General features: G+C 37.9%; 1 protein-coding gene across 1 annotated transcript in view; it reads right to left on the bottom strand.

Annotated features, from left to right (window-relative positions):
• The window catches only part of LOC145666021 (putative gonadotropin-releasing hormone II receptor), a 683,846-nt gene extending 667,687 nt beyond the window's left edge, over positions 1-16,159 (bottom strand). Inside the window, exon 1 of the mRNA XM_081733125.1 lies at positions 16,093-16,159. Within this exon, the coding sequence (XP_081589251.1) occupies positions 16,093-16,159 (67 nt within the window). The remainder of the gene's footprint in view (positions 1-16,092) is intronic.
• Between the last annotated feature and the right edge of the window lie 7,640 nt (positions 16,160-23,799).

The raw sequence follows: 23,799 nt of genomic DNA, 5'->3' as shown, positions 1-23,799 counted from the left end.
GTTCGGTGAATCTCTTCAACTTGCAAACGCATCATTTAAAGGTCGTTGTGAGTAGAAAAAAAAATGCTTACGCGTGCTTTATCACATCTCAGTACTGTTGAAACATTCATTCATGCATTCTTTTTATCACTATAGAATGGTAGGTCAGTTACATGCTGATGTAATGGTCTCGAGTTTGACAGCAATAAAACACACATTTCAGTAACATAATTATTTAAAAAAAAAACTTTGATTTCTAGTACATGTGCTTTCATAATGAGATTCTGAACGTCACCGCCAGGAATCAAACTCAGGACCTTTACATGAATTGCTTAGTTAAGAATTTATCATGAATGTTATGATTTCCTGGGCTAAGCGGTTAGCATACGCGCCTTTGGCGTGGGAGACCCGGGTTCGATTCCCGGCGGGAGCTCATGTGGTTCGGATTCCACGTTAATCAGTAGGTCCACGTCTCATATACCCTCGCTGCTGAAAGGGACGCTAAACTAAAAATCAAAAAATCAACTCAAATTCACGCTGCTCAATTCCTTTTTTCCCATTACATATTTGTTTTACCGTACCTGTTTGTTTGTTTTCATTTTTAATCATGGCCGAATCGGGTTTTACTGTTTGTAATGAAATCACTCGTCATTATAGACGATTTATGTACGTTTATGTATTATGAGGTGTACGTCAACCATTTAGCTTAGTTTTGAAAAGAATGTATGATAACGCGTGAGAATATTAAATTTCAGAATAGGCTTGACATGCCCCGACGTGGAAAGCAAACCCATCGAGGCTTGAACCAGGACCTTCCACGTCCGAACCATGTACGCTAACCGCTTAGTCACAATAATGATAAAAAAAATACGCTATACAGATTTTGTTTTGACAATTACGCATGGGTATCGTTAATGTTTGATGAATCTCTTCAACTTGCAAACGCATCATTTAAAGGTCGTTGTGAGTGGGGAAAAAAAAATGCTTACGCGTACTTTCTAACATCTCAGTACTGATGAAACATTCATTCATGCATTCTTTTTATCACTATAGAATGGTAGGTCAGTTACATGCTGATGTAATGCTCTCGAGTTTGACAGCAATAAAACACTCATTTCAGTAACATAATTATTTAAAAAAAAAACTTTGATTTCTAGTACATATGCTTTCATAATGAGATTCTGAACGTCACCGCCAGGAATCAAACTCAGGACCTTTACATGAATTGCTTAGTTAAGAATTTATCATGAATGTTATGATTTCCTGTTTATCAGGTGATTAATATTTTTCTTTCTTCTTTTCTTTTGTAGTAAACTCACACTGCATAATTCCTTTTTCCCCACATTACATATTTGTTTTACCGTAATTGTACCTGTTTGTTTGTTTTCTCCTTTTATTAACATGGCCGAATCGGGTTTTACTGTTCGCAATGAAATCACTCGTCATTATAGACGATTTAACATTGAAGGCAGAATGCTCGAAGTTCAATTCAATGCACCGCCCGTAGGAACCGATATCATACAGTATGTACATAATAGTTTCCAAGCAATGCTGGACCATTTGTTAGCCAATGTCGACGATGAGGCGATGGTTGGTTTATCGGTAATATCGCCACGCAACACGAATAAACCATTTTGGGTGAGTTTTCGCCAAGCACGAAACCTGACACTGGAAACGATGTGGGCCTCGTTCGAAAGAGTGTTACAAAGTAACAATGCATTTCTCCTGCACGAACCATTCACCGTTCATTTTCATCGTGTCGATATTCCACGTGGCTACGGCGGTTTGCGGCAAGGAATACTTCAAAATGAAGAATTGTTACGAATCAAGCGAGGGATTGTACGAGTAAAAAATCAAGATTCGAGGTGTCTGGCGTACGCCCTTGTTATTGCTATTGGCCTGAAAAAATACAAGAATACAGATATGAAACGACATAAGCAGTATCAAAATCAGAGAAAATGTATTGTGGACCAAGAAGTCGATGCGTTATGTGCAAATGCAGGAGTGAATTTGGATCATGGTTCCAGTGTAAATGAAATTCGACAATTCCAGGCATACCTCAAAGAATATAAAATTACAGTGTATACCAGTTGCACAGGCCATGATATCATGTACGAGGGGCCCAACGATGAAAATCGCACTCCCATAAATTTGATTTGTTTGGCTGGCCATTTTGACATCATCCAATCTTTAACTGCTTGTTTTGCAACCAATTTCTACTGTGAGGCGTGCCATAAAAAATATAGTGAGCGTAACAGACATGTGAAAAATTGTCCTGTTACGTGCTCCAAATGTCTACAGAGACCTCTATGCGACAAGAACCAAACGCTAGTGCTGTGCAAAGACTGCAATCGTCAATTTTACGGCGAACAATGTTTTAACAATCATCGTAATATTGTATATCAACATGGGGAACCTGTATGCAAAATGGTGAAGCAATGTACTAAATGCTACAGAGTATATTCTTTTGTGCATACAGGACAACGACTTCATGATTGCAATGAGATCTTTTGCAATGTATGTAAGAAGATTGTTCCAGGATCGCATCAATGTTTTATGCTTCCTGATCGCCAATGCTTGAAACCTGGTGTTCCTTCACTCATGCACGCAAAGAAAGCCTTGTTGATATTCTATGATATAGAATCTATGCAGGACAAAAATATTGGCGATAATACGTATGTACACATTCCAAATTTATTGGTTGCAGAACAAGTATGTTATGCATGTGTTGAAAACAATAATATCCAGCAGTCTTGCAGTACGTGTGGTCAGCGCCAGCATATTTTCCAAGGAGAGGATCCAGTTTATGATTTTCTCCAGTACTTGCGGGAACGTCGTCCCAATATAAATAGGATTTTCTGTGTCGCGCACAACGCTAAGGGATACGATGGACATTTTATCCTAAAGACCATGGTAGAACAATGCCAATGGAGACATGACGTCATATTAAATGGGCCCAAGATACTGAGTTTAACCTTGAATAATCTGACGTTCATTGACTCGTTGAACTTCCTACCTATGGCATTAAGTAAATTGTCAAAAGCGTTCAATTTACCCGCAACCAAAGGCTACTTCCCGCATTTCTTCAACACCAAGGAGAATCAATCGTATATTGGACCACTTCCAGAAACGAAGTATTATGGTGCAGATGAAATGGCCGTCGAAGACAGAAACAAGTTCATGCATTGGTACAACGATCATCGTAATGACACGTTTGATTTTCAGAAAGAAATTATCAAGTATTGTATTCAAGATGTCAATGTACTGCGACAAGCATGCGTTTCGTTTATGACGTCATTTGAAACAGAAACCAAAGTGAATCCCTTCTTGGAGACGATCACGATTGCAAGTGCTTCCAATTTAGTATTCCGCCGGAATTTCCTTAAACCCAACACCATTGGAATTCTACCGGCACATGGCTATCGATGGAGAAGTACCCAATCGATCGCTGCAATGCAATGGCTGGCCTACATTGAAAAAACCGAAGAAAAACAAATCTTACATGCGGCCCGACAAAAAGAAGTGTTTATTGCGGGATTCCATGTTGATGGGTACTACCAAGATCCTGAGACGTTAGAGGAGCACGTCTACGAGCATGCCGGCTGCTTTTATCACGGGTGTAAAGTATGTTTTACTACAGGTCGTAATCAGCCCATCTATGGCAATCCAGAAGACACCATGGAATTCCGTTATGAACGAACGCAAAGAAAAAATGCAAGACTGCGTGAATTGGGGTACATTGTACATGAAATGTGGGAGTGCGAATTTAATCAGTTCTTAAAACAAAATCCTGCAATGGCGACGTATCTGAAGAATCACCCGTACATGAACCGCAGACCATTAAATCCAAGAGATAGCTTTTTTGGAGGAAGGACCAATTGCGTGAAATTGTACCACCAAGTCGATGAAAAAGCGGGGGAAGTAATAAAATATTACGATATTGTCTCGCTTTATCCTTACATAAATAAGTGTGCTAAATACCCTGTAGGGCATCCACGAATTTATCTACAGGGTGATGAAAATATACCACCAATAAATAAAGTCAATGGTCTAATCAAAATGACGATATTACCAAGTCGCCATCTTTATCATGGTCTCCTGCCTTACCGATGTAACAAGAAACTACTCTTTCCACTGTGTGCTGCGTGTGCCGAAGAAATGAACCCAGACCCTACAGCAACGTGTACGCACAACGATCAGGAGCGGTGCCTCACTGGAACATGGGTATCATATGAAATCCAGAAAGCAGTAGAATTAGGATATCAACCAGTGGAAATTTTTGAAATTTGGGATTATGACATTGAACAATATGATCCCATCACGAAAACAGGTGGCTTGTTCACGGAATATATCAATACGTTTTTGAAATCAAAAATGGAAGCGTCTGGCTGGCCCAGTTCCTGTGTGACCGAAGAAGACAAATCAAAATTCATACAAACCGTCCTGGAGCGTGAAGGTATTGCATTGGATCCGACCAAAATTGAAAATAATCCTGCACGAAGAAGTTTATCTAAGCTTTGTGGGAACTCTCTATGGGGAAAGCTTTGCCAGCGTACAAACTTTAGCCAGACCACAATTATTGATCGGCCGGAAGAATTTTATGAAAAACTCACTTCCCCCGACATTAAACTCCATCAAATTGTACCCATCAATGATACGATGTTGTATGCGTTCTGGGAGTACAATGAACATGTGCCTGTTCAAAACCGAAACACCAATGTCGTGTTAGGTGTATTTACAACATGTCAGGCACGTCTGGAACTGTACAAGTACCTGGAAATGTTGCAGGAACGTGTTTTATATTTCGACACGGATTCTGTAATATTTACGGAGAAGCCCGGGGAGTCAACCATTGAACCTTCTACGTACTTGGGATGCTTATCGAATGAGATGGAGTCTTACGGACCACGAGCATACATCAAAACATTTGTCAGTGGAGGACCAAAAAATTACAGCCTAGAAATATACAATCCGGATACCAACGTCACCAGCTACATATGTAAAATTAGAGGATTTACATTAAACTACAATGCAGGACAACAATTAAATTTCAACACGCTAAAAGAAATGATTACAAATCAATGCCGTGGACAAGTCACCATCACTATCCCCCATAAGATATGCAGGACCAAAGACCATACCATCATCACACGAAAGGAAGAAAAAATGTACAGTATCCAGTACACAAAACGTCGATTTAAAGAACTCAATTCTTATGATACGGTTCCGTACGGGTACGTTAAAAAACAGAAGATGGAACTGGAAAAAGAAGATGAAAAAGAAAAAACTGTAAATACCCAATAAGGCCACCATTTCTTTTTTCCTTTTCCTTTTCTTTTTCCCTTCCTTAACCACAAAGCAGCAACACCAAGAAGAAAATGAAGTACCCACAAGAGTTCATAAATCACCACCAACACCACCATCAGTGGAAGAAATGCAGAATCTCGTACCCAAGGGGGAACCTTGACCATAAAGCAGCAACACCTAGAAAAATGCAGTACCCAGAAGAGTTCGTAAACATCCATCAGTGGATGAAATGTACCCGAGGAGGAAGATGAGCCTAAACAGATCCATCATTTACGAGTAAGTTTTATTTCTCTCTTATCAATATTGACTCGTTTTTATTGTTTCAGAAAAAAAAGAAATTCTTAAAGTAATCCGTCGTTTCTTCTTTTTCTTTACAGGATACGTCTACAACATTCGAAGATGATGACACGTCCAACATATTCATTAAACTAGATCCTGTATTTATTATGTTAATAAACATGTATAGGAAGAGCACATACTTTTCGTTAAAATACAACAAGTTAAAAAAAATATGTTTTATTATTTCTTGAAACCCTGAACACTTGTTTTCAAATCATGGTAATCTTGAAAATTTAAGGTGGAAAATATATTCAAGATTTGGTTTACATGATTTTGTTCGAAAAAATAATTAAAGAATTTTTTTAGTGTCCAAAATTTGATTTTTAATTTAGTTCGAAAAAAATTTGGATTTGAAAATTTTTAGATGTGGTTTACAACTTTAGTTCGAAACTTGTTTTTAAAAATTGGTTCGAAATTTTTTTTTAAATTTTTTGTTCGAAAAATTTTTGATCTGAAAATTTAGTTCGAAAGTTTTTAGTTTAAAATTTTTTGTTCAAAAAAAAATTTGTTTAAATTTTTTAGTTCGAAATTTTTTTGAAATTTTTGTTTCAAAATTTTTAGTTCGAAAATTTTTTGTTTGAAAATTTTTGTTTAAAATTTTTTTTTTAGTTCGAAAAAATTTTTAGTTTAAAATTTCTTGCACTCTGCGGAACCGTTTCGAAAAGAATCAGAGCAGTTTAGGTAAGAAAAATCTGGCAACACTGTTTCCATTAATGAAGCGCTTACTGAGCGTTTAAAAAATCGCTTAAACTCACAACAATGTGTTATAAGAAATCTACAAGCGACAACCCTCTTTCACCATTGTTACTTCCAGAGACATAGGCTACTAATTCAAGGACAGGATCTCCATCAAAGTAAAAAAGCTGGTAATCATCTTATCTGCCAAAGAGAACGATAATATTTAATGTAAACTTCAGTACAATATCATGATACCTAAAAAAGGTTATTTAAGAGGAGGTTGAACCCTCCATGGGAACTTTACGCATAACCATAAAAAAGGGAACAAATTCTAAAATCCAGGTCTAGGGTGGATCGCCGTCATATCGCTCTGTATTTCCCTCATGAACTGGGGGGGGGCTAAGATCATGCGACTTCTATCAACCAATCAACATCGTGGTACCAAAGCAATCATCTTACCCGTAAAATGGAAACAAATGAGTGAGGGGGTTTTTCCCACGTAATCTGTTCACCGTGTGGCGGGTCTAAAATCATGTGACTTCTATCAGCCAATCAGAATCGAGGTACCAAAGCACTCATCTTACTCGTAAAAAGGGAACGAATTTCAAAAGTCACAGGGGCTTAAGATCACGTGACCTCTATCAACCAATCAGCATCGTGGTACCAAAGTACTCATCAAAGAGGATACCTGAATTTCAAAAATCCCAGGGTCTAAGATCATGTGACCTCAGGTATCAAAGCACGCATCTTACCCATAAAAGGGGGCGAATTTTTAAAAATCCCAGAGCCTAAGATCACGTGACAGCTGTCAACCAATCAGAATGAGGTATCAAAGCACTCATCTTACCCATAAAAGGGAACAAATTTCAAATATCACACAACCTAAGATCACGTGACCTCTGTCAGCCAATCATCATCGTGGTACCAAAGCATTCATGTTACCCGTAAAAGGGAACGAATTTCAAATATCCCTGGGTCTAAGATCACGTGACAGCTATCAACCAATCAGAAACACACATCTTACCCGTAAAAGCAAACAAATTAGTGAGGGATTTCCCCGCAGGGTGACTCATGACGTCATACCACGTGACCTGGAAAATTTGAATTTCCCGCGTGGGCGGGGCCTAACGTCACGTGACCTCTCTCAGCCAATCAGAATCGAGAAATTTTTGCTGACTCGGCGAGATATACGTCGACCACTACTACTGTATGGGATGGTGCTCTTGTATTATAACGCACACTCGTACCTCAGAAGTAAGTAAGTTAGTGATATAATCCTTCGTCTCAGATTTTCGTACATATTTACTGGGTGCAGGATTCACGACTCTACTAGAAAAGCTGCCGCTCCAACATTCCCATTCTCTTTAACTGTTTTAAATTTTGGGGTTTTTAAGGTAATTTTTAGGCTTTCAGCCAAGCAGCTACAATATCATTACTATTGACGCTAGGATCATGGTTCGTACCTCGTTTTTTTGTACTGAAGCAGGTATCCAACTGCATCAGTCCGATTTCTCTATTACGTACCAAATGTGAGAAATTCCCGCTCAAAGTGGGAAAAAGGGATTTTTGGGAAAAAATCCTCTTTTATCGCGAATTTCTCCGCTCAGGTATACGACATGCACATACGAATGGTACCAAAAAACTTTACCTCGTTGTGAAAATAATGAGGAACGAAGAATGTACGGAGAAAAATAGTCTTGACGTTATAGCCGATTTACCAATTTTCCCTCTACAATACACTTTCAGTCAATTTCTATCCAATGCGCTTCAGCATAAAGACTAATCGTTGTAGGAACATGAATCGTACTTCGTCTTGTTTGGCATGAATCGGCATTTCGAACGGTATAACTTGCATATCCGTATCGTGCATCTCAGGGGAGAAAATTCCCCCAAATGCAAATTTTTGTAGAAAAATCTTTTTTTCAATTTTGGGCTCCTCTGTGCGTCCCGGGTGGTAACGCTCAGGGCCCAAAATATTTTGAAATGTACTACATAGTGCATGTAATAACTGTACGAAATATCAATCTAATATTTTAAAAACTAAGGGCGAGAAAAAAATATTGATCCGTTTCTCAACAATACGCATGTTCCTCTATAGCATGAAATAAACGCCGAATTCTAGATTAAAATTTCCTGACATCCTTAATTGTCGTAGAAACACGAATCATACCTTGTTTTCTTTGGCATGAACCGGCCTTTCCAACGGTATAACTTGCATATCCGTATCGTGCACCTGAGGGGAGAAAATTCTTCCAAAAGGGAAATTTTTGTAAAAAAAAAAAAAATCATCTTTTCCAATTTTGGGCCCTCTGTGAGCCCCGGGTGGTAACACCCAGCGCCCAAAATATTTGGAAATATACTACATAGTGTTTGTAATAAGCGTGCGAAATACAAATCTCATATCTTGAAAACTAAGGGCGAGAAAAAATATTTAACCCTGTCTCAACAATTCTGCTGTATGAGTTGGTGGAATTCGGAAAGAGTGGTATGGCTGGTCCATCACGGGCGAATGGCCCTCGTACATCTGGGAGTAGTTTTCCAGAGGCTGCAGATCATGCGCCTGTGAAAACTAAAGTGCAGAGGAGGTGCAAACTCTGCTATAAGACAAAGCAGAGATCACTCAACACATACCACATATGCTTGAAGTGCAGTGTACTACTGCGTGTCAGAAGATGGAGCATGGTGGAAGGACTTGCATCAAGCTCCATAAAGTAAGTACAATTTGCTGTTATAATTCCTAATGTTATAATTCTGTTATGCATGATTTTGAAAAAAAAAGTTTTTTTTACAGAGAATTTCTATCTAGAGGTTGGCGTTTTTTTCATGCTATAGGGAAATATGCGTATTGTTGAGACATGGGTCAATACTTTTTCGCCCTTACTTTTCAAGATATGAGATTGGTATTTCGCACAGTTATTACATTGGGCGTTGAGTGTTAACACCCGGGGCACACAGAGGGGCCCAAAATTTAAAAATGTTTTTTTTTTTTTTTACAAAAGTTTCCCTTCTGGGGAAAGTTTCTCCCCTTAGCTGCACGATACGGATATGCATGTTCTACCGTTGAAAAGGCCGATTCATGCCAAAGAAAGTGAGGTATGATTCGTATTCCTACGACAATTAAGGATGTGTCAGGAAATTTTTATCTAGAATTCGGCGTTTTTTGTTTTATGCTATAGGGGAACATGCGTATTGTTGAGACATGGGTCAATATTTTTTCTCGCCCTTAGTTTTTAAGATACGAGATTGGTATTTCGTACAGTTATTACATACACTATGTAGTATATTTTGGAATATTTTGGGTGTTGAGCGTTACCACCCGCGGCGCACGGAGGGGCCCAAAATTGGAGAAAAAGGATCTTTTTTTACAAAAATTTCCCTTTTAGGGGAATTTTCCCCCTCAGATGCACGATACGGATATCAAGTTATACCGTTCGAAAGACCGATTCATGTCAAAGAGAACGAGATACGATTTATGATTTTAGGATAAATAGTGATAATAGTGTAGATACTTTACTGAACTAATTGACTAAAAATGTATAAATAAGGCAAGAATTCAAAAATTGGAAAATTTCCTGGCACATTTCTATTTATTCTAGGATCATGATTTGTATCTCGCTTTGTTCCAAATAAGAGTAGGTTTCCAATGGTACCACTTCTAATATGTCTCTATATCCTTGAGGGGAGAAATTAAAAAAAAAAAAGGAAAATTTTCTCCTAAAAAATCCCTGTTTTCGATTTGGGCGGGATTTTCCCACTTCTGGTACATAATAGGGAAATTTGAGTGCTACATTAGGAAACTCTGCTTTATAACGAAACCAACAACTTACAAACTATGTTTCTAAGATGAATAGGGATGCGTCACGAATTTTTAAAAATAAAGCTTTAAAATTTACCCTTTTTTAAAAGTGACGTCACTGCCCCCAGGCATCGCACACGTGACTGCAAAATGCCCATAAAACATGTTCTTTGATGCTTCCAGACTTGAATAAATGCAAAAAACCCGGTGTGAAAAGCTTTACTATAGATTTATAAAACAAATTCCGAAGGTCAACGCCATGGCCTGTATACAGGCCAAAAAATTTAAAAGGGTTAAAGGGAGACAGTCTACATCAATAAATGGGTCTGATAATGTACGGTGTACCTGTACCGCAATGAGAGGAAGTTCTGTTTTGCTTGAAGGACCCTACCGAGGAAGAGTGTGGTGGTTAGTTCCAATGGTGCCCTACACGTACCATTCGGTTCCGAGGGTAGCCATGCTACAACGTATACGTAGTATGCGGTACGATCTTACTGGGAGACAGATGTCAGATTCCTGCCTGCAGGAGAACTAAATGGTGACTGGGGAAAAATGCCTATTCCAAGTATCCTATTCCAAAAATGGGGATGAAGAATGACATGAAACACAAATGGTGACTGAACACATACTATTGGATTTGGGATCAAATACGGGAGTCTTTAAGTCTGTGCGTGGGTTGACAATGCCAAGCATGATTTTTGTTAATTCTTATAAAGGTTACCAAGAAAGTTCTGTCACTTTTTGTGCAGGTCTATGTTCAATTGCCCCTCACATCGCGAGTTAAATGCTAATGGAGCTATAGGAAAGATCAGTTGTTGGTATTGATATATCGAACATACTACCTGGTTGTGGCAGTTCAGTTACACTGTGGACCTGTGTAAGGACAGAATGAACATGGGACCTCCACAGAGAATCATAAGGGCGTGTATACTGTACGAGTTAAAACTGGGATTAAACGCCGCTGCAGCGGGGCGGAAGATATGCCAGGAGTTTGGTGAGGTTCTCGTTACTACTTGGACAGTGCAGCGCTGGTTTAACAAGTTTAAGGACATTGACGAAACATTTGAACACGTACCACGTGCTGGAAGATCAACACACGTACAAACTGAAGATCTTCAGTCGAACTGTTGCCAGACATGTGCGGAACTGGAACTACAATTCAGCCTGAGTGGAAAAAAATTCGGGAACACCTCCATCAACTTGAGAAGCACTACAAGTTGGGTCGATGGGTCACACATGATTTGACTCCGGGCCAAAAGCCAACGCGAGCAGACACCCGTGTTTCTTTGCTGTCTCGTCTGAATAAGGAGCCACTTCTGAACAGGGTTTTGACATGTGATAAGAAATGGGTCCTGTACGAAACTCCTTGGTGCCGTCATCATTGGTTAGCACACGTATGTCACCAATTGTCTAAGCAACTTATCATCATTAACCCAAATGGAACGTTTGTACCATATTATTCGTGATGATAGAATTTTTTATCATTAATGTGAGGGAAACAGTGTGCTGACTATACGTTAGTGGGACTACCTACGTGTAGCTGGACAGACTAAGCTTCTCTTCTAAATATACTACAGGGTGTTGCGTTTACATGAAGGGTGTGGTCCCGACATCCTAGATCATACACTCTCTTTTTACTAAAAGAAAAATCTTTATATGAATGAAGTTGTACTGAATGTATATGCAAAGGAATACGTAATTGTGAGCGCCAGGTAGCAAATACAAAAGTGTGAATATTGTAACTTTACAAAGGAGGTTGGCTTGATGTCTTGTCTGTACCAGAATAATGTCATGAGAAAAGGATGGGGTATATCGTAATTCACAAAAGCCTTAGTAAAATCTGTCGAGGTGGTTTGCATCTTTTTGTTATTCTTAAAGACAGGGTCACCAGTTTCTATTTGAAGGTTTTAGAAGTAGATCAATAATGATAAATTACCATTTATTGGATGGAATATTTTTTAAGGTGGACACATCCTCAATAATTTTTCGCTGATAGCTGTAATTCCGGAAGCATAGGAGATATCTAGTTAGTAAAAATTAATGTGTCAAATGCCTGTTAATTAAATATCAGATTCGTAGTATTTCGTACTATCATAAGTACTAAGTTAGTACTGTGAATTATTCAAAAAATATTTAAACTAATGGAAGTTTCTAGTTGTACAGGGCAAAATTATCTGGTGGCTTGTATATTGTTATTGCGTATTTTTATTCGAGTTTACTGTACTTTTGCGATGACTACACTAAGTTATAATGACGAACTTAAAGCATGTAATGGGACAAAAGGTAAAAGAGGGAAGACGGAAGGATGTTTTATCACTTGAATTAAAACTAACCAACTAGATTTTCTAGGTATTAGTTACATCATCTCGTTGTTATAGATAAGTATTTATTTTTGTTATTTTTTAAATAGCATCTTCTTGTTTTCCACTTACGTTTGTTAATGACCAACTACTTATTGAGTACGTTTAAGTAAGAGACGTATATAGGTTAGAAGTAATTGAAGTAATATTTTCTGAATTCAGGTAGATGCATACAATCTTTTCAGTTTAAACATATCATTTTGTTTCACATTTTTCGTTGAGGTTCGTGAATGAACAGAAGTGTGTTTCTTTTACGCATTGATTACATAACTACATTAACTGCTACACTTACTTCCTTTTTCGCAATGTTCAGCAAGCAATCTTTGAAGTAATAAATTTATAAACAATTATCTAGTGGCTAACTGGTATAAATTAGCCAATTGTCCACCGCCCTCGCCCTCGTGCTGGAAGCTTGTCATGCCATCGCGCGCCCTCGCAGTGAAGGTTGGCCCTCACTCTCGAGAATACCATCGCCGTCACTCGTACTTTTTACTATTTTGTAAAGTAAGAAGAAAAGTAAAACTGGTCTCTTAGTGTACTTGTTCCGTCAGATGGTAATAGTGTAATGCATAGAGTTTTACTTTACCCCTACCTCACTCACCCTCGCCCTCGGAGTGGCAGTTGACCTTCGCCCTCGCAATGGGAATAGTCCATCGACCTCGCCCTCGTGCTAGAAACTTCTCCTCGCTCTAGAAGCGAAAGTTGGCCCTCGCCCTCGCTCGCCCTCATATAATTCAGGGTGAGGAGGGCCTCCGTCGTGAGGATCATATCCTGAATTTTTTATCCTATTTGGTAAATTATTTCCTTAGCACACGTTCTAAACAAAGAAAACTAAACATACCATCGTATAACTTTCGCCGGATCACCTAAAATGGAACAAATTATTAACTACTCCACGCTTAATACTACCATGAATATGTTCACATACAATTTGAACAGCGGGGGGCTCGGTGGCTCAGTAGTAGAGCGTTCACCTCCGGTGCTTGGGATCCCTGGTTCGATCCCAGCTCGCACCGTGTGGACTTTGTGGTGGACAAACACCGTGGTTGTGTGTTTTCTCGGGGTTCTCCCGTTTCCTCCCACTTTCTTCATTCCACCATTCCACTCATTTCTCATTATCACCGTCTCCTTTAGCCTAACCGGCATAATCGTGGGACGTTAAACTTAAAGATTTTTTTTTTTTTTTTTTTACAATTTGAACAGTTTCCTTTATATCTTTCGGTGCAAACTAGTGTTGCCCATGAGACGGGAGGACACCAGAATTAAGGTTTATCGTCTCGTCTATTAAATTTTATACAAGGCTCGTTTCGTCTCAATTGTTGGAAACTTCTCTATTGTCTCGATCCTCGACGACTCACTTCTCGTCTCGTTCAGTAAATTTACATACAAAATGTATTCCCTTATCTAGAAGTTCTCAGAATCCTTCTAAATCACGAGAGGTGTAAGAGGGTCAAACAATACTTAAACCATATTTATTATTGGAATATATTGTGTAATGATTTGAGTATCTTTAAATGTTCTTCATTGTGACTGTACAATCACTTTTGCTAATTTATAGACTTTACATACGGATCATTTAGCACTAAAATAGTATTTGAGACCTAAGGCCCGTTACACAGTCAAGCGGAGCTCCGCGCTCCGCGTCCCGTCTTCCGCCCTCCGCACTACGCGTGTGTGCTTACACAGTCATCCGTAGCTACGCGCTACGCGTCACGTGATTATATACAGGATTCTTCTCAGTCAGTGTTGCGAATCAACATAAAAAGTTCGAAACGACAATAGTGGCATCTTAATATTTCTGTAAGAAGAGAAAACGAAGAACACAGAAAAATAAATGTCTCAAGATTCACCCCTTAGTTTCTCAAAGAAGTTTGAAGGGAGCTTTACGTCTGTGTATATAGATTTGCGAGAAGACGAGAAGTACTTCAATAATTTCCGTACGTCAATTCAGTCGTTCGATGACCTAATTGAAAAAAAAAAATCATTGGAAATTATAAAAATGCAATTTAAATAAAATTCATATGCACGCTCTTAAAATACAGCACTTAACAGATACTGTTTTTTAACAAATGAAAATAACCTATGTTTGTACATTTGGTTAGAACTTCACATCCAATCAACTATTTAATAGTAGAGATAAATTATTTGCCTCAATTTATCTTTTTTCATTGCCCATACCTTCATTTTTACAAAAAAAAAAAAAACTTTTACATATCTCGTTCCATGCCTGTTCACGAATGTAAGGTCTTTTTATTCCTCACAAGAGGGATCCCATTAACATGGTGTTAATTTAACCTCCGTGATAATTGAAACTGAAACTGAAATTTGTTGAAAGAAAGTCCAAAAATTACAATAGTCACGTACTGTTAACAGTGGTATGTTAGAGGCACCACATGTACAGTTCCAATTAAGCAAAGACATTAATTGAAAGTTCCAATTAAACGAAGACAATATAGCTGAATTAAAAATAACACTAAACAATATGAAAATAGTATTATAGAACAGTATAAAATATTATTTAGCAACTCACTATCAAAAATAAGAAAAGAAATCTGGATCAATTTGCATTTTGCTTTTGCTACCATGCACGTTCTATTTAAATTTTAAAGAGAAGTGGCTGCTCCGCGCGCGGAGTTCCGCTTGACTATGTAAGCACCCATTTGCTCAATGGCCTTATCTGCCTCGCGGAGCGCGGATAGGGCCACGCGGAGGCTGCTCCGCGCGCGGAGGCCTCCGCGTGACTATGTATGCCCCATAAGAATCAATAGAACAATCTTGCCATGCGGGACTCCGCGTGACTGTGTAACGGGCCTAAGACTTGGGTGAACTGGTGTTGCTCACGAGACTCGAAAAAAATCTCGTCTTGTATTATAGTGCAAATTATAAGAACGATATCGGTGATGAGCTTTCAAAATAGTTGTTTTCAACATATCGTTTCTTATAATTATTAACATATAAGAAGATATTATATATATATATATAAGACTTATAGTCGGGAGGCAGAATCTGGGAAAGTCTCCAAAGTAAGAAGTTGGATCAACCCAAGAGAGAAAAAGCAACCGGTGGTTCTAAATCATCAAGTCCACTACCCTGATTATTTCTAGACCGCCGTCGCTTCATGCGAGCGGAACGTTCCCCCATACACCCCCTCCCCTCTACTTAAGCTAAAATATGAGCGTTTCCAATAAAAGGCCATATCTCCGAAACTAATCAAGATATTAATGAATTTCTTTTTCCGGTTTTATCTCGAAGGTATGCTTTACGATTTTGTCTTTTCATGCTTTGGACAGACCCAGCCGGTATTCGGATAATTTGACTTAACATTAAAAACTGATATATTTTGTTCTTAATATTTTATGTTTGCTCTGTATCTCCCAATGAGTTGAGAAATGAGAAAACATCCCTAGTTTAATTTGTAGAGCATTAAATTATCTTTCTAACGGCACCAATATTGTTAGGTTTGCTTCCAAAAATAGCCGTACAGCGAGGAAAGTTTGAAGGAAAGCGCACTTTGATTTGAATGCTGATGCTCCGAATAGTACCACTGAATTTCAGCTCACGTCAGTCAATAAATGTTTTGTTTCCTAGGTAAAAGCTGATTTTTTCCTCCAGTATTTGAAAATCAGTTCTCACCCTTCTCCGATGAGCTCTCCTGCACTGTCATGATCATTTCTGGATCTCCGGCACTTGATACGACCATGCGTTAAGGGTCACAAAATTTTTAGGTAAGTAGAGATATCCATTTACAGTTGATATTCAGGTAGATGCGGATTTTTCAACTCTATTTTTGTGCAGTATTACCACAGGTCGTTGAAAATAATTCCTTATTTCTTTAACAAAATCGTTTATCTTACCATAATGAAAAAACAGAAAATATAAATAAGTTAAGAACATATGTAAAGCTGCCTTGAGCGAGGGTAAACACCATTTACAGGTGATATATAGGGTGATTGATAACATCGTTGTAAACCTGAAGGGTATTTCTAAAATCAAGAATGGTCCTTATTTACTCAGTGGTCATTTTAAAAAATGTTTTTGAGAAACCTCAAAATTCAATTTGTATGTAATTTTTCTGAATATTACATCGAACTTGATTAAATACTTACTAATTACTGGAAACAACTAAACTATAATAATATTCTACATCATCATATCGAACCTGTGCAAAATTGCATATTTCCTTAGTCTTTTGAATCCTCATCAGATTAATCATTATTTGGTACATAAGTGTTTATAAGTAAGTTATAACACTCGTTACCATTACAGCTACAGGTTTTCATGCACTCCACTGAAGCCTGAACACACTTGCAATTGTTTGTGTCCCACGCTTGTTTACATGTACAGCGAGGGACACTTCTGGATGGTACAGCGAGGGACACTTCTGGATGGTACAGCGAGGGACACTTTTGGATGGTACAACCATATGGAGATTTACGGTTAAGGTGCTCCACCAGTTGAGTCCGAAGTATTTGCCGGGAAGTATGCAACCAAATTAGCTGTAAAGGAAGGGGGGACATAATCGCCAGGAGCAGAAAATTCCCGTACACTTGGGCAAAATTCCCACTACTGTCTACAGCATCATTTCTCCAAATGAAATGAATCTTAGACGTATACTTCTTATGGAAAACATATTACTTGATATTTGTCCTATTTGAGACGATAAATTGAAGCAAAAAATTAAAGTCCAATCCTGTTGCTGTTGGAATGAACACTCTTTCTGTCGTTTCATCTGAAATGACTTTGCGGAGTCTGAATAAATATTATGTCACTTCAGGAGGGTAGGAAGAGCGGATACCCCCTCCTTTAGTGTGAAAACACATACATTTAATTAAATGCTTAGTGAGTGTGAGCCCATTGGTACGGCACTGTTATGATTTCAAGTTTTGCTCCCAAGCCATCTCATGCCATAGCTAATAACATTGAAGAACGAGAAATGCAAATATGATGAAAGAGACATACAGTCACATGCGCAAATTTAGAATTTGAGACAAAATGATCGGATAGCATCCATATTTTGTCGACAATTTTGATTTGGTAAGTAGACATGTAAAAACTCGCCCAAACCTGAGAGCATTCCACTACCAATTGTTGAATTCAAGTGAAGAACTTAGTTGAGAGCACCAGATGATTACGGAGGGGGAGAAACATCTTCAGATATGGGAAACAAATAATGAAAAAAATTGGACTGCTCTGAGCAAGACTCGAACCACGGAACTTATAATACTAAGCAAGGACTACTCACTCACCCACGGAGCCACACTAAACGCTAGGCAGTCACACGTCAGACACGTTTGTTACTTACAAAACATTTTTGTAAGGGGGAAAGCTAAGGAAATTCCCCGCCTCTAGTTTTTCTTTCCCTGGCACTAACTTAATTACTGTTGTCCCAGCCTGGGAAGAATATTTTCCACCCTCTAGAAACTTTCCTAACAATTTTCATACATTTATATATAGCAGCACAAAATATTTATCCATGGCTGTTCTGCACAATTATACATACACAAAACAATTACTTCCAATTTTATTAATTCCAGTACCAAGTAAACAGAAATACTAGATATGAAATTCTATATTTTGGCAATAGTCTTGCAGAAAATATAGAAAAAAAATCAATTTTTCTATTTGGAACAGAGGGACCACACACGCAAGTTGCGCCCATGAGATTTGTTTTGCGGAGGAGGGGACAGAAATTTCCATTGAAAATGGCAAAATCGCACGTTTAATTATAACATAATTTTATTTTTAAGAATGCCAAATGCGAAGGAGAACGAATGTATTCTCTTTGGCTTGAAAGAATAAAATTATGGCTGGAGGTAGAAGTGAACAGAGAAATGCATGCTACCAATCAGTGGCGGAGCCAGGAGGTCTGGAACCTCCGGACATTTGCACAAGTTGTTAAAATAAGGCCCAATTGTAGAAAAATACTGAAGAGACCTCGCGAAAGAGGTCGAGGTGTCACTCTCGATACTGGCACAAACACATGGATTCAAATGGGTATGCACATGCGAGTACGCTACATTGCGACCTAGAGGTCGACCGCGAGGGTGAATCAGTGGTCGCGATGATAAACAACCGAGTTTGTTTTTACATCGATGTTCAACGGAAGCACCGCTGTGGCTCATGTTCTCTTTGGTTCTCCTTGAAGCTCTGCAAGGAATAAAGTCTTCATTTGTTTAAAATTTCGTCTGCAGAGGATTCTGTATGTCTATACTCGAGAGGTTTTGCTGCACTGTTAAATGTGATTATGAAAGACATATTAATAGAACTAGTGAGGAATGTTCCAGCAATATGGGATAAGAAACACAAAACATCATAATAGACACGTTTTAAATAGAGTGGAAGAAAATAGCAACTGAAATGTGAATGTCGGGTAAGTTATTCATATTTATTTGAGAATTACACTCTGGCTTATTAGAAAAAAGAAGCTACTGTTAATTATATATATATATATATTTAAAAACTGCATTCCTTTCCGCCAATTCCGAGATTAATAAAAAGGGTTTCTTGTAAATTCGTTACTGATATAAGGTAAAGAAATACCTGTAAAGACAGGCACATATCCATAGGAAGAAAATGTCGTATAATGGAATTGCAGTGACGAAACTTCATTTGCTACAGTATATAGCACCTCCAAACCAAAACCTCAAGACATACCTGTTTTTCTCAAGCATGTGGAGGAATGGCCACCCCTGGCCCAGGAGGGGAGCCGCAATTTTTAACTTGCCAAAAGCTAGCCAAGAGTCTAAGTTCTTTACCCTCCAGAAAATCAGTAAACAAAACATTGGTTACTACTGTGTTAGTTAAGATTTATTTGGAAGAACCGTCTTCTAGAAACTACGGCTAAATAATCAGACATAAAACATAGCTAATATTCAAAAATGCCCGAAACATGTAATACTTGTGAAACATAAGAGAGAGAAAGAAAGAGAGGGAATTAGTGCTGCACATAATAGTGCCCTTCGGTTATAATTTTAAACAAAGGAACACTTTCCATCTCGTCTTCCTGCTCTTCCAAAAACAGCAAGTGACACTACGAACTTATCTGTTTCTCTGTGTGTTTGTGACTGTCGGTCACTGACATACGTAGTTCATGCTCGATTGTTTCATTCTGAGAAATTCACTTAAAGGAAAGAAACATTTGTTTCCAAACGCGAAAAAAGTAACGCAAACTAGGTACGTTACTTAAAAATTTGCAACGCGTTACCCCTACAGTTACTTTGGATAAATGTAACCCGTTACTTGCGTTACGTTACTTCCTAAGATTTTTCACAAGTTTACTTGCCTTGGGAACGAACCAGGCAACCCATTCGTCAGATAGTTCAGTAGGCGGGGTCTCAGTTTCGATTCTCGGTGGGAAAGCCTTTGAAATATTAAATGTCCTCGATGTATCTGTGTTCGTGTCCCTGTCGTTCAAGGTTACTGGAAATAACTGTACACAAACAGCTGGAAACTCGTTCAGAAACTAAGCCTACATCCGTCACAATTTCCGCAGATCTATAAGCAGGGACTTGCATGTTCCCGCCGTTCTTTATATGGACACTAGCTACAAATCGTACTGTCATCCGAACGATGTGAAAATGTAAAAACAAAATCAAACTACCTTTTTATTATTATTAATATTGATTGCACACCTCATGCACAGTTCCAATATGCAAAATCAACCATTATCTTAAGCAGAAATGGTTGAAAACGACAGAAAATGGATATTTAAACCTCCAAGTGGAAACCTGTGCTGGAGCGATTCTATTATCAATATTATAATACAAGCTCTTGTAAGTTGCGTCTGTGGTCAAGCATGTTTAGTACTGCTACTGACATATCTGAAAAGAAGAGCGACGGTTAGAGCCTTCGTACGAAAATTTAAAGTTTTTCTTCCTTTTTTTTAAATATATGAGAATTTTTTTATAAATATACATTTCTACTGTGAACTGATTGGAAACACATTATCCGACAAACAGTCACTTTTCAATTCCCTGTCACATTTACTAGCCCACCATGTCCATGATTCATACACGAAAACGCTTGAAATGAGAAATGTGAACACAGTTGAATACCTAAAACCACACGTCCAAAATGAAAATTATTCATATATATATTTCGGGGGCATTGCTAACTTCATTCTTGGAAATGTGAACATTCTACAAGATATTTCATTAATTTTACAATATTTTATTTGAACAAAAATAAAATTTGGCGGGGGGATCAAGCTCGGAAGACCCCTAAAATACACACACACACACACACACACATATATATATATATATATATATATATATATATATATATATATATATATATATATTCTTGTATTTTTTTTTTGAATTACAAAACCTTAGGGTGTCTCATAATAAGGATTCTTATAAAGTAATTTGAACAATTATTTAGAAAGTATGTACTGCTTAAAATCGGATAAAATCGCAACGCCAGTAATTTGTAAAATCTTACATTTTCATTTATTTACATTGAATTTGTACTTGTTTTATACTGTATAGCATGAATATTAGCTGCTACATAAGAAACAATTATCTATAATTGAATTTAACTAGGAAATCGATATACCTATTATAAGAAGCTTCTGAAAATGAAGTATATAATAATGGTTATGTCCGAAATAGATGTTGCGTAATGGTGTAGTTAGTTACCCCGCCAGAGTTGGAATACTGGGCTCTTCAAACTGTTCATGCTTAGGGATGCGCAGAGTCGAGTCGAGACAGAATTTTCATGACAAAACTCAAGTCGACACACAGCTCTTCCAATAGAAAAAAATAAATTTTTCGAGTCGAGGCATCACTTTTACAGCATATTGTCGAGACGAGACGACCTCAAATCTTGCCTCGCGCATCCCTATCCACTCTACCTATATAAAATGAATTTTGGATACGAATATTATATTTCTTTTAACGGTAATTGTAATCTACGATACAGATTGAAGTAAGATATTGGCTTGAACTGCTTTATTACCCACTTAACCTTCGTATATTGCAATTATACCTAAGTTTGGCATAAATATTTATTATTATTAGAATGTAAACACTGAAGAATATATCTTAACACACAATGAGGAAGAAGTGAATGCTCATAGTAAGTAACAAATTGGTTGCATGTTTATTTAAAATTAACTGTCTTGAAATCTAAATAATCATTATTAGAAAGAAAGCAAGAGAACCGTTTTGTTAATTTAGACATATTATAAGAGATTGATGAATGTGTATGTAATCGAACAGAATATATGAAACTAAATGGAATGGCATGTGGAACTGAACTTGAAAGAGGATAGGATGTGTAGATTTCTTTATACCTATCAGAAAGCTCTTTAACTCCATACTAAAGGCGTGTCGTATGATTTACTCAAACCATCAGGTATTCAGACAACCATGAGCCCAATTCGTTTTGCTTCACTGCTTACAAGTTTAACTTGAAATAAATTCTTACTTTTCCACGGAAACACAAACTGTTTGAATGCTCATTTTATTATGTGTGAAATGTATAATTCTGCAAGTAATAAAAATGTTCATGTCCTTCTCCGAGATTCTATCCCTCGTCCTTTGGCTCAGTAGGTCAACACGTAGACAACTGGACTAATTGTCGTTGTGTAACAGCTTGAAGGAAAATCGGTTTCAACTGCACGAAGGAAATTGAGTGCATTGGTTATAGCTGGGTGGAGGCAAATACCATGTGCTCCGAAGTTCGTAGTGCCACTTGTTGTTTTTGGAAGATGAAGACAGCCTTAGGGAAACCATGTGTAATGATTGCAAGCACCTGGAAGATTTTGTCGTAGATTTGGCAGCTCCAAATCGATACATTCAGTGAGTGAACTAGGAGTGCAATGATACCGGTACTCTATTTTACTTTGATTGGTGTTGTTTTTATAAAGATGGAGAACGAAAATATTTTACCGTTCGAACATTTGAAAGAATACTTTTTTCTTAAGAGCTGAGGATGATGGTAAACAAAATTTACAAGTAAACAGTCTGAACTACCCCGGCGGAAAATAGTTATCAACAACTAGGGTGCCATAATTAACGATTTATAGTGAGGGGTTAATATGAATAAACTGAGTTCTGATGAGCAGGCCAACTTTATTACTAGAAAATAGTTTGCTGATGGTTTGTAATATTCGAGTTCTTTCAGATCAGTTTGCTTATCCTAGAGTCCCCTAGATTATAGAGTATGAAACTAGCTTTAAAAAGCATGTATCGATTTTAGTTACTGACAAGTTTTTATTCATTCCCAGTTCATGTGTTCTCATTTTATTAGTTGCATTGTAATATTTTTCTATATTCTGTATTTTTAATTTTACATAAGAACATTGTTATTATTATATAATTAGTTTAGTAGAATAATAATAATCAACCATTTTTTCTAACGCATAGGGATGAGCACGATTCAAGCTAAGAGTACTCGACTCGAATTCAAATTGAGTTTCGATTCAAGTCAAAGGTAATAACCTCGAGTCGAGTTCCGAGCCGATTCAGTTTTTCGCGTCGAGTTCAGTCGAGTTTGATAAATACTTCGTTCGTTTTAACTCGTCTTGAAATCATGGTCTGATTACACTGCAAAACGAAAGCCATGAGAAATGTAAGCTAAACAGTAATATGGAATACTTTTAGTGTTGCTCATGAGAGGGGACACTGCTCGCATCTTGCCTCGTCTCGAAACCGAAACCACGAGAGATTTTTCATAACAAGCTCAGCTCGGCTCGGCTCAACTGAGAGGATGGCTCGAGCCGGCTCACTTGCGGTGAACCATCGGCTCGAGCTGGCTTGGTTGGGATGAGCCATCTGCTCGGTTCGGCTCAACTGAGAAGAGGGCTCTAGCCGAGTCGTTGGGTGAGCTGTTGGCTCGGCTCACTTCTCGGTTCGGGTCGATAGTAAATGAGCTGTGAGCCGAGCTGCTCGAGTCGTTGACAATACTAAACCCGGACCGAGCAGTTTTGAGGATATTTGGCCAGTGACCTATAACTTTTAACAGTGTTTCGCTCGAGCCCGAATACTCAACCTAGACCATCAACCCAAATTCAGAAGCTAGTGAACAATGTCCTTGACTCCTAGACTTCAAGACTACCGAGGTTCTGATTCAACTAGTTTTTCAGTATTCAAATACAAACCGCCAATCTTTCACGTTTACATACAGAGTTGTTACAAATAATAATAATAATAATAATAATAATAATAATAATAATAATAATAAAAGTAGTAGTAGTAGTAGTGTCATTGATAATAATTATACTGTCTATGTAATATGCTTGAAGAATATACCAAATTTCACAATAGTAAATCCTTAAGCGGGTTTCCATATCCAGGCTTCTAACTACGAAAACATTTACGATCACTCCCCCAA

The sequence above is a fragment of the Thermobia domestica genome, chromosome 12 (assembly GCF_964235325.1).
Source record: "Thermobia domestica chromosome 12, izTheDome1.hap1.1, whole genome shotgun sequence".
Classification (NCBI taxonomy): domain Eukaryota; kingdom Metazoa; phylum Arthropoda; class Insecta; order Zygentoma; family Lepismatidae; genus Thermobia; species Thermobia domestica.
Note: the sequence above shows the minus strand (reverse complement) of the source record. Positions and strands in the feature narration are given on the sequence as shown.